At 46.0% G+C, this 12652-nt stretch overlaps 1 protein-coding gene across 2 annotated transcripts in view; it reads right to left on the reverse strand.

The window, feature by feature from the left end:
* Positions 1 to 12652, reverse strand: part of Igf2bp2 (insulin like growth factor 2 mRNA binding protein 2) — a 110377-nt gene that overhangs the window by 26161 nt on the left and 71564 nt on the right. For both annotated transcript variants that reach the window (XM_041678245.1, XM_041678244.1), the window contains exons 3-7: positions 9181 to 9229; positions 7638 to 7689; positions 4291 to 4354; positions 2039 to 2311; positions 253 to 387 (exon numbers count right to left, since the gene is read on the reverse strand). In XM_041678245.1, coding sequence (XP_041534179.1) covers positions 253 to 387; positions 2039 to 2311; positions 4291 to 4354; positions 7638 to 7689; positions 9181 to 9229 — 573 coding nt within the window. The remainder of the gene's footprint in view (positions 1 to 252; positions 388 to 2038; positions 2312 to 4290; positions 4355 to 7637; positions 7690 to 9180; positions 9230 to 12652) is intronic.

Genomic DNA, 12652 nt, shown 5'->3' on the forward strand with positions numbered 1-12652 from the left:
ACATCAAGGCTGGACGAAGCCATCCAGGAGGAGTAAAAGGGTCAGGGACCATCCCGGCCGGCTCTCACTGTTACAAAGAACACCAAGCTGCTCAGCTATAATGTATGTGCAGAGGACCTAGGTCAGACCCCACAGGCTCCCTGATTTCTGCGAGCCACCATGAGTCCTGGACAATTGACTCTGTGTACTGTGTTCTCATGGAGCTTTCTTCATCTTACAGCACTGAGTGGTCTGGGCATTGTACAAACTTACAGTTTGGTCTCATCAGCCTCTTTCTGCATAATCTCAAGGATCATGCGGCATGCTTCAGACGTCCCTTCTGGGGTGGCATGGATGGTGACAGGCTTCTCTGCGGCTCCAGAGTTCTCCTTTCTGTGGATGTCTACCCTATAGGAAAAGAATCAGGAGCCATAGCACAGATCCGATAGGGCCTCAGACACAACAAACACAGCCCAGCCAACACAGCGAGGACAGAGGAAATGATGCTGCGATCCAAGCAGGTCAGTGTGCAAAGGGGCTCGTGCCAGACGTAAATTCTTTGCCGCTCTGGTCAGAAGTGGGCCATTCTGACAGGAGTGCTGAGGATCAAGGCACCCAGCCAACTTGTTAATAAAGTCTGCTTGGTTAGTGAAGTATTTTGTGTGGCCTTTCAAATGTCCGTCGAAGTGAAGGGTAAGGTGAGAAGGAGTAGCACACTGGACCAGTTCTGACCTCTGCACTGAGCACAGCTTTTAAAAGCCTTATATGAATCCAAATTCCAGCACCAAATTCAAGCAAGCTTTATGTATCTGAGCATCCACAGAGGGACAGAGGGGCAGAGGCGTGCCTCTCTGCCTTCCTGAGGTTTTGGTTCCCTTTCTACTAGCAGTCTACCTTCCTTCCAGACTCCTAAAACTATTGGTCTAACAGTCTGTCAGGCTCCTTTGGGGCCTGTTGGCTTCATTCACTTTAAGAAATCACACAACTGATCGCAGCCCCTTTCCCTCGGCTGTTAGAAAGGGCCCAGTCGTCAGTCTCCTTCTCCAACTGGGCACAAACTTTAAGAACTAATTTCACTTCCCTGAAACTTAAGCCACCTTGCGCAGTTTTTGGAAGCAGAACAGAGATAACTAAGAATTACTTGGGAAAGGAAAGGCCGGGTTTTTTTTAGGAACCACAGCCAACAACTTCCAGTCTGATCTCAGTATTCCCCTTGCCCATCAGCGTCTACAGCTGGGGCTTCCTCAGACACTGGAGCGACTTCCCTTTCAGCTTACAGAGCGCTCACTGACTGGAGTAAGACACACCAGCTCAGGGATGAGTACTAGCTGGCAATTCGGGGCTCTGCAAATTCAAGTTCATTTGCTCTGCCCGAGTGTTTGCATCCTCACAGCGATCCTGGTAAAACACCGTGGCTTCCTTTTTCACAGAAGCAACCGAAACTCAAGGAGGTGAGACATTTTATCAAAACTTGAACACAAGTCACTGTTTTCAAGTCTTGTATCTTCATGACAGTGTGCTGTGGTCTTACGGACACATAAAAATCAACAATTGTACAAATGACTTTGCCCACTGACTGCCACCTCCAGTCCAGTCTCTTCAAACAGAAAATCAGACAAAGCCCCATACTTTCTTGTTTGGTACAGCAGTGACCCGCAGCTTCTATAGGCGACAACCTAGACAGTCTAAAGCACGGCTACCCCACTGCAAGGCTGACCCAGCAGAGGGTGAGAGCCCGGACCAGAGCATCCTATAACCAGAGCCCCTCTCAGCTGCTGTGGAACTAGGCATGCTCATGGAACACTAGCACAAGGGATCATCCTTCCTGGAGGTCCGTTAAGTGTTCTCTTCATGGACTTAGCCTTTCAGAGAATGACGTACATCTTAGCATGAACACTCAGACAGTCCCCTTGAGGTGAGTCTAGTCACAGCCTAGGGAAAGAAGCACTGGTCCCTACTACACAGCCTCCCGCTACAGCACCAAGTGACCTGAGGATGGGGGAGTCGGGATGCAGGTGACCCCTCAGAAGGAAGCGGAGGGAGCACTGGAGGCACGTACCGGGACTGGGTCTGTTTGGTGATGTTCTTTATGGTCAAGCCCTCCTTTCCGATGATGGCACCAACGAACTGGGTGGGGACCAGGATCCGCAGCGGGAAATCAATCTGTCTGGCCTGAGAAGAGTTCCTGGGGCTGTGGCCTTGCTCCCGGGAAGAGTGGTCCCCATGCTGGACTCGCTGAGGGGGTGAGGAGGAGTTCACCTCTTCATCGGGGATGTAGGAAATCTTGAAGGAGTAGTTCTCAAACTGATGCCCACTTAGCTTCTCAATTGCTCTGTAACACAACAGAACACAGCAAGCTTATCCGAGAGTGTGGCAAAACTCTAGAAGGCGGGAGGGTGCACTGACTCACCTTGCTCACTAGCCATTTATGGGGCACCTGTGCCAAGCACCAAGGATACAGGGGTGAGCAAGACATAGCCCGTCTTGGGCCTGGAGTCTCAACGATTAAATAAGTTCTCTCTCAGCATCTAGATCTAGGTGGCTAAGACACAATTCTGCTGTTTGCGTTCCTCCCATCCCTCCGCAGACTAAACCCTCTTTACCAACAACTGTAGGTGTGGCTCCAAAACCATTACTTTCTTTTTAACCACAAGACATCTTCATGATTATTTTAATCATATCACAAAATTCAAATATATTTGAGAAATTCAAAAATACATAAGAACAAATTAGGAAAACAATAGTTTCCTTGTCTTTATTATATACTATTTATTAAAATGTACCAAAAATAAATATATTATTTCTAATCCTTAAAAATCAGTTAACACTCTAAATATTTTCCACTATCAAATATTTTCTATAACTCATTGCCCACTCCACTTGACACAACTGTAAAGTGAGGTCAGCCCTTTTCCGGGGTTACTGTAACCTTTGCTAGGGCCAGCCTTCCATTTAAGTTTGTGAACTATGCCCAGTCTCTTGAAGACCACATGTTGTCATGGGCATCTCTGAAGGTATAGCTTCTTCTCTAGGGCAACTCCTAGAGATTAGATAGCCCAGGGTCTGTCTGGTAACGTTTCAGTATCTACTATTCTACAGCAGTTAGGGTGTATTTATGCCCCCAATCCTCAAGGCTACAGATTATCTAAAAATAACTATTATGAACAACAAAACTTACTTCTGTATTTTAAAAATTTTACATGAAACAGAACAACGCCCTTACATGTTTCTGCAGCAATCCTACTCGAGTAACACTGAGGGTTTGTGAATTCATTACAAAACAGAAAACTTAATTCAATGAAGGCAAGCGAATAACGTGCAGATCCTACCCAAGTGGCACTGGGCTATGGCTATGATGGCCAGCGGTGGCATAGCCTGAGCCTGCTGGTATGAAAACGGGTTCACTACATCTTCACGTGTGCTGAAAACTGTACCAGCACCACGGTTATTCCCTCCCTTGGGAATGGACATACACAGCCACGAAGTATGCCCGCCTGGTACACTTCTAAGTTACTCTGGCCTAGGAGCCACTTCAAGGGCCTCCTGCGAAAGAAACGTCTTAGCTATGAACGGTGGTACAAGGGTATTAATTCCCCACCTCAAAACAGCCCAAAAAATTAAAAAGAAACTTGGGGTTTTTTTTTTTTTTTTGCTATTCTTAAAAAAACGTAATCCCATGTCTGTTAAAAATAAACTCTAATCATTACTGAAGTAACAGAGTAATGAACGGAGTAAGAGTAGGGGTCCAAGCCAGGGTGGAATATTCCCAGGTAGCCAAGCCTGCTGCTGCCAAGGAGGTGAATTCTTCTGAAAATATTATACACAGGAAAAAAAATAAAACACTATTGTTTTAGTCTGCATTCAGTGAGTGTGGCTAGCAGGCTGTGCACATTCCTTGTGGAGAATGGAGTACGCTCCAGGTAAAAGAGGCCCCCTGAAGCTTGTCAAAGTGAGCCTATGGGTGCAGCATCATAGTGCTGGTGTCCTTCTCTTCCTCATGCGGTTCCTGTCTTTCTGCTGGTGCCAAGTTCAACACTGTTCAAGAAAGAGATGCTGTACAATCACACAACAGCCCGACACGAACTCCCGGCGTTGCATGAACATGCCAAAAGTAGCAAGAATACCTTGGAGTTGTACAGGCATGTCCAAGAGGACACAGACACCCTAGAGTTGTCCTGGCATGTACAAAGAGGATGTGATCTGGCTGGTTGGTACCTGTCTTCTCAGGAAAGGTTTCCAGAAGCAGGACTCAAAGGAAACCAAAGACAAACCCAAATAAACCGGCAAAGAAACGAACCCCAACCCACTTACATCTTTGCTTCTTCTCTTGTTGTATAGGTGACGTTGACAACAGCAGTTTCCGTATCTGTATTGACTAGGGAAGAAGTGAAAACTACAATCATCATTTAAAAATAGCTCTCACCCCTGTGCCCATGGAAAGCTAACTTCAAAGGAAAATGCACAGAACACCGCATCTTAACTGTGCCCATGTGTGTTTATTATCATTATAGCGTTTGTAAGTCAGACATATGCAACCCTCTGTAATTAGGTATTCATGTAACACACTGCCCTGCACTGCACTTATAAGTATTCTAAGGAAGTGAACTATCTCTGCACATTCATGTATTTTCACACAGTTGTGGAGAGTAAAGAGGCCATGAACAGCCTCATCTTTAATCATTTGGGAATGTGCTGCCCCCAGTACTGTCAACCTAAAGTGCTGCTAAGTCACCTCCATGGCAAGGCCATTTGACTTTGTATTCTGAAATATTTCTTTAGGCTAAAATCACAGAGGGAAAATGGGTGAAAGAACATGACATAAAGAAAATAAAGGAAAAAAAACCACCATGGTTCTCTATGCTTCATTACTTTCAAACTTCTAAACCTATTTATTATTCATTATAATTGTTAACCTAATACTCACAGAATGTTAAAGAGAAGGCTGTGGACTCTGACTCCCAAAAATAGCTGGGCTTGAGCCTTCTAGTTAAGATATCCTCCATATATAGACACCATAATAAGAAAAGTCAACCATATATATCTGTGGCATGCAATGTGTGTCTGTCCGTCCGTCCATCCATCGTAAAAATGGGAGACTGAGGCAGGATAGTAAGCCTGAGCTACACAGCAAAGCCCTATGTCTAAACAGACACAGACATGCAGACAGACACACATACACACACACACACACATCATTCAAAAGGCTTGATTGATAAAGCTTGCTTACGTTTTCCCAAAAACCAAGAATGACTAATCAGACCCTCTCTTCAAAACACATCGTTGGGGAATTTAAAGTTAACAGCATTAAGAATAATTCCAAAACCCTGTCTCGAAAAAAAAAAAAAAAAAAAAAAAGAATAATTCCAGAAAGTCACAATAAAGCTCCCTTCAAAGTAGCAATACTCATTCTTAAACCTTAGGAGTTCTGGGCTGGAGAGATGGCTCAGACGTTAAGAGCACTGGCTGCTCTTCCAGAGGTTTTGCGTTCAATTCCCAGCAACCACATGGTGGCTCACAACCATCTGTAATGAGATCTGGCGCCCTCCTCTGGCATGCATACACGGAGGCAGAATGTTGTATACATAATAAATAAATCTTAAAAAAAAAAAAGAAAACCCTTAGGAGTTCTAGGACCATCCCACTTGCGACATCTTAAACTGTAAAGAAATGTGACTCTGAGATTCTCAAAGGAATCTGGTGTCCCCAACCAAACATTAAAGACTCTAGGATAAAAACATATTTTGCCCAGTAATTTCAAAGCAGCTTCGGACTTGGTGGGGGGTGTTGGGGACAGGTAGGAGGTGTACAGTAACTATCAGCTCAATGAGCTACACACCATCAACACGGATCCCAGCCCTGGCTCTGTCCTGGCTCACGGGGGCTGCGCCTAACGGTCTTACAGATGCCCTCACAGTGCTCAAGGCAGCAGTGTGGCAGTACAGTGTCAGAGGTTTCCGATCTGCAGCCTTCTAGACTCAGACTCCCAGAAGTCATCTAGGAATCCTGGCTCCTTAGATTTACTCTCACTTTCACTAAGTCTCTGGTCTTCAAAGATGTCTGCCTGCGGAAAGTCACGTGGTCCTTGATTCTAGAGTAAGCTGAGCTCCATTTAAATAACTTATTTCGTTGTTCATTAAAGTTTCTAAGACTCTACTGACAGGCTGTGCCGGATCGAAATCACCCACGAAAAAGGACAAAAGACGAGCTCAATAGCTTGCTCTATGCCTTGAGGGCCTGAGCTGAGCAGTCTCCAGTGCTCAGGGGCTGGAGGGCTGTGTGTTGCCCCGGTGCCCCTGAACCCCTCCTTCTCAGGTAGCACCATTCTGAATCGATTTCACAGTTTTAGCTGTGTCTGTCTCCATCTCTCCAAAACTGGGATTTCAGGCGTGTGTCACCACACCCAGACCAGCAGTCTGTTCCAAAATTTTTTCAAGTTGATACCTGGAAAGCTATCTTGCCACTAGAATGTCTTCCTTCCAACGACAAAGAAGTGAAAACAGAATTCATAGAAAGCATGTTCTCTCCGAGTGCTTTCAGCTCTGAGCACGGGCAAGCGGCCGTAAGAGACAGGGTAACTTCTTCACCATCGTGGAGGGGAACACAGCTAATAACTGCAGCTTCAAGACGATTATGCTAATCACTGACAGACTGGACCATCTGTGAGAAATAGGATGCTCTACGATCTTTTCATGAGGACCCTTACAATTGTCTATAAAATACATCAACAGGTTTCCACTGAGTGACGTGACCATCCGATGCTACAGGAAGGGTAGAAATTACGCTTGTTTTATACAAGTGGACACAGAATCAGTGTGGTTCAGTTGGTGAGGCTGAACGACTGTTCCAAGGGTTGACAGGTAAGGAGCAGTCAGGGTCTTGGGATCCACCTTTCTGGGACTTGTAAGGAGCTATGCAGGACATCATCTTCAGGTGCCTTTTTGGTTCCTCTTAAAAACCAGCACCTCAGGAATTAGCCATAAGCAATGGGGAGCAGAAGAGAAGAAGTATTTCCTGAGGCATTTGTAGTGCTGTTCCTGTGACGGCAGGCCTCAGTTCTGAGTGCGCACAAAACCACTCCAAGATTCTCCATTCAACCACGAGCCACTCCCTCTACCTTGAATCTCTGCAAGTTTGTGCTGAACCCAAGGAACTAACATTTTCGTAAGAATCTTGGTGGGGAAATCCTACCTCACAGTAAACAGACACTAGGTGTGTCCTCCCTTCTAGTGAGGCCGAGTCAGCTAAGTCACAGCAGTGACTCAGCTATTCTCAGAAGAATTAAGTGTGCTCCACCCCAACTGTGTCTGTCCAGTGCTTACGTAGGTGTCAAGACGCCCAAGGGTAAGGCGAGGTAGCCACGCCTCTAATCCCAGCACCCAAGGCAGAGGCAGGCGGGTCTCTGTGATTTCGAGGTCAGTCTGGTCTATAAAGTGACTTACAGGTCAACCAGGGCTATATAGAGAAACTCTTAAAGAATATATTCCCTGAATGACTGGATTATACAGATATATAAAGATGACAGTCACAGATTCCTCTGACAAGGAGGTGTACAGACACCAGAGGAAGCACACGGCAAAGGCATTGGGACTTACTACTTCTCCCTGATGACCCCAACCCAAGACTTCCTGACTCTCGTGTTCAACTTTCCCACTGATTACCTTGTTCCACATTCTCCACTGTCCCATACTCGGCCAACAGGCCATCCAGCACCTGTGAAGAAACAGAAGATCATAAAAAAGACATTCATTTCCCCCTGCAGGGAAACACGCAGAGAAACAAGGACAGCAGAACTGGACCGTAAGATGGCCCCACACAACTGCGCGGTCTTGGTAACTGGACAGCCACACCCGCGCGATGACCCGAGCTACGCTGCTGAAATGGAAAGCAGAGCAAAGGACACAGCGCACTTTTCTTCAGGAGGTTTAACAATTCTTCCTTCAGCTCTCCCCTAGGGATCACCTTATTTACTCACGTAATAGATTGTGAATACTTCAAATTTTCCACAGTGAAAGAGTTGTTCTTGAGGAGGGAGAGATGACAGTAAAGAGTATGCACTGCTCTCGCAGAGGATCCGAGCGTTCCCAGCACCCACATGGCAGCTCACAAACACCTGGAACTCCAGTCCCAGGGGATCAAACGACCTCTCCTGATCTCGTGTGCTCTGAACACATGTGGTGCACACAGACACACATACATACACATTAAAAAATAAATCTTTTGACAACGTTTGTTCTTTTTAAAGATTTATTTTTGAGACAGGACTTGGTTGTCCTGGAAATCCCTATGTAGACCAGACTGGCCTCAAACTCAAGAGATCTGCCTGCCTCAGCCTCCTACGCATGGGAATTAAAGTCACACACACCACTATGCCTGGCTCTGTGTGTGTGTGTGTGTGTGTGTGAGAGAGAGAGAGAGAGAGAGAGAGAGAGAGAGAGAGAGCCGTGTGTATGTGTGACAGGTGTGTGTGTGTACATGAGTGTGACAGGTGTCTGCAGAGGCCAGAAGTATTGGATCTGGGGTTATAGATAAGCCACCCAATATGACTACTGGAAATTGAACTTGGGTCCCTAGCAAAGGCAGTGCAGGCTTAAGCACTGAGTCAGTTCTCCAACCTCATCCTTTCTCTTCTTTCCTTTTCTAAAGACAAGATAAAGCACAGCTTCATTTAAGGCTGGTCTGGTTTCCTGTGGGTTAGGGCAGTTTGTTCTTAACAGTGGGGCCACTCCTGGCATCCTACTGCATTTTATATAAAGACAGCAATCTTAGACCTGTCTTTATATGTGCTCTGAAGATGTATCTGTAATGGTTACTCATAGCAGCTAACTCAAAACAAAAGACAAACAAACAAAATCTACTCTAACAAAGAAATGTCTGTTTCTATAGGTTTCCCAGTGCCTCAGCCAATCAGAATGTGAGACAACAAAAATCTTCCATCAGATCATGTGATGAGCATCACAAGAAGCTGCACACTGTCTCCTGGCTGTTGTGCTGGTGCTTGGGGCCCAGTACTGAGGGAGAAGACTGTGAACGGCCAGAGTGCCATCATCAGAGAGGGACAAACACAACCCCTAACTGACGTCGTGAGCCCCAGCACTGGAAAGGAAGGACAGGACCCAGAGGCTCTGGGGACGAGTCTTATGGCCTCTAATTCCTAAAGTAAAGGAAGCTAAACTAAGGAGGTGTCTGGGTGCCCCGGCTTACCTCCCACTGCAGGTGAGGCGGGATGTTTCGAATTTGGATTTTTCTGCTCCTGTAAAGACAAGAGCAGTCCAGAACATTTTCTCCGTACACTCCAACTCCAGCAAATAACAAAGCCACACATAAGATCATAAATCAAGTTCACTGTGCAACTGCATTTACTAAACCATCCACAGAACATTCCTACAGTAGGCTCCGTGTTTTAAGGTTTCCAATTATCTCGGGAGGGAAAAAAGAATCCAGAAACTATAACAAGTTAAATAAATTACAATTTAAGTACAGACTTATGTTTCCTACCAAAGTAGTCAGAAGATAAACTAGTATATATTGTTTCTACAGTCATTCTATCAAAATACACATGCTTGCAATGATCCTATTCCAAGACTCAAACACAAAGGGTAAGGTCACAAATACTCCGGGCCTAAAGAAAATCAGATCTTGTTCCATGTCAAATTTCATTTAAAAATTTATTTCCAGAAGGTAATTGATTGGCAACTCAAAATAACATAAAAACCTTCCACCTCCTGACCCTCACACACTTGTCTGTGTATCCTCGGTTTCATGCAAATACAGACTTACATCTCTTACAGAGGCACCGCACTCTCTCAGCACCTTGCTCCCCCGCCCCAGTAACACACTGACCATCTTCCTAGCTTAGAAAGCTTCCACATCCGCTTTCTACCCCACGATTGTCCCGGCATTCATTTTACCCAGCCACTTTCCTTATCATGAGTATTTAAACATCTCACTTTTTAAAAAAAATTTAGAGGCCTTTCTTAAGACACCCTGATAGTTTGATGGCTCTAAATGATTTAGGTATTATCCTCTTCTGTTTTGTTTTTTTGAGAGGGGGGTCTCTCTGTGTAACCCTGGCTGTCCTGGAATTCACTCTGTAGGCCAGGTTGGCTTTGAACTCACAGAGATCCACCTACCTTCTTCTCCACCAGTCCTACACTCTACACCTAACCTCCGTGGTTATGTGGATTGGTGGGGATGTAAACTTGTACACCCACTATGGAAATCAGTGTGGCAATTCTTTAGGGAGTTGGGAATAGATCTACCTCAAGGTCTAGCTTTACCACTCTTGGGCACACACCCAAAGGAGTCTACATCCTACTACCGACACGTTCTCAGCCATATTCACTGCGGCTCTGTTCATACCAGCCAGAAGCTGGAATCAGCCTAGATGTCCATCAACAAACAGATGGCTGGGTAAAGAAAATGTGGTCCATACACACAACGGAATACCACTCAGCTGTTAAACCAAAATCATGACAGTTACAGGTAAAATCATATTGAAAGAACCCAGATCCTAAAGACAAATATGATTATGCATTTGCTTACATATGGTTGTTAACTGCTAAGTCTTTGATAAGCAGGGTACAATCCATATAACCCTTACTGTTATTATTTAATTAATATGCAAGATTTATTCTTTAAACTACACCAGAACTTGCTAGGAGAAGAGGGGACTCAGCAAACACTCCTATCTCTTGTTCCATTACTGCAGAGCATCAGCTGATCGGGCAAATTGTCTGTTCAAGCGCAACAGTCGAGAAACGAAGGGTAGCTCGTCCCGAATCCTAACCGAACAGATCTAAAATAACAGCACTTCTTGTAACAGATACTTCTGTGTGAAGGCTGCATGTCAGGCAAGCAGAAACCAGACCTGGTAAATCCCAGTGTTAGGATGCCTGGAAACATAATCTCTAAAATGCTTGTCCACAACCCCTCTAGTCATAGATCTGGACATCAAGGAATGAAAGGAACTGAGAACTGGGAAAGGAGATCACCCTAGGAAGACCCACAGCCTGGGGCTTTGTCAGCCGCAGCTGTCCGGAGACTCTCCATGCGGGAAAGGTCCATGTGGGTCTGAGGGAGGTCTCTGAAGTTGCCAGCCCCCACAGCATCACCAGGCTACCATACCTGTGGTCAGGTCATCAGAATGCTTTGCTGGGAGGAGGGGCTTCTGAAGGTCCTTCCAGTCCAGCTTCTCCCTGAATCTGAGCTTTCTAGCTGCGTAGGCAGACATTCTGCAGGCATCCTCTGGCCTCTCTAGCAACTCACTGTTCATTCAGCCTTTTCACTATGGTTGTCTCTCCGTGAGCGCTGAACCCCATCATGGTGATTCCCTTTAGGACAGGCTCTTTGTGGACTTCTAACATGAGTCAATCACTTGGAAGCCTAGGACTCCAAGAGTCCCCCGTGACCAGCTGCTCAGTACAGGGCCCTCCCGACCTACAGGAAAGCTGTGTTCTCTACTTCTCCAGTGAGGGGGCTAGGTCAGAGTTTTGGATGAGTGACCCCGTGTTCGGCTCAAACACTGGGGACATACGCATTTTTCTTCCTTTAAGTCCACTGTCTTAGTTAGGGTTTCTATTGCTGTGAGGAGACACCATGACCACAGAAACTCTTATAAAGGAAAACATTTCACTGAGGTGGAGGCTTACAGTTTCAGAGACTTAGTCCATTATCATCATGACAGGACATGCAGGCAGACATGGTGCTGGAGGAGCTGTTACATGTTGATGTGCAGGAAACAGGAAGTAGACTGCCTCAGTAGGCGTGGCTTGAGCACACATGAGACCTCAAAACCCGCCTCCACAGTGACACACTTCCCCAACAAGGCCACACTCCTAATAGTGCCACTCCCTTTGGGGGGCATTTTTTTTCAAACCATCACCATTCATGCAAGTGGGCCTTGTTTTGAAAGCTAAACTTAAAATTTAGCATGGTGACTGGTTATAAGGAAACCTCCTCCCTTCTTGGTTTGCTATTTTTGAGACAGGGTTTCACTACATGGCCCTGAACTTATGACTCTCTGTCTCAGCCTCTAGAGGGCTAGGATTATACGTGTGTACCTCCACGCTACTAAGGAAATAAATCTTTGTCCCTTAAAAAATACAAGAGACTAACCCTGGATTGTCTGGGTTGCTGCTTGTTTTTAAAGCAAGCGCGGCAGCCACTCTCACCTCCATTGCCACGTGGCTACTACAGAGCTCTCCTGGCCGTCTCTGCCCTGGTCTCCCTTCCCCAGGTGCATTTCACTGGGCTCCAGGTGCCTTCTAACTAAAGCACAGACACATGCTGAGTACCCTGCTTCCTTTGAACAGGCTCCCGACAACACGGTTAACTGCTCCCTCTATTTGTACTATTGCCATGGCCATTCTGCAGCCCTTCTCTGCCTTCCGGCTCTTACAACCTTCCCACCTTCTTCTCGGCAACATTCCCCAAGTCTTAAATGGGCTGTATCTGGGCTGAGCGCTCCACTGGCCTCAGCATGTTGTAGTCTCAGGTCTTCGCACAGACCTCCATTTGCTGAGGAGCTTTCTCTCATTAAGGTCAAGAGTCTTTGAGGTAGTTTGAATGAATATGGTCCTCATAGGCCCATAAAGAGTGGCACCTAATATTAGGAGGTGTGGCCTTGTTGGAGGAAGTGTGTCACTGGGGGTGGGCTCTGAGGTTTCAGATGCTC

This window comes from Microtus oregoni, unplaced genomic scaffold, assembly GCF_018167655.1.
Source record: "Microtus oregoni isolate MIOR12 unplaced genomic scaffold, Mior012 000029F_ref0000214, whole genome shotgun sequence".
Lineage (NCBI taxonomy): Eukaryota > Metazoa > Chordata > Mammalia > Rodentia > Cricetidae > Microtus > Microtus oregoni.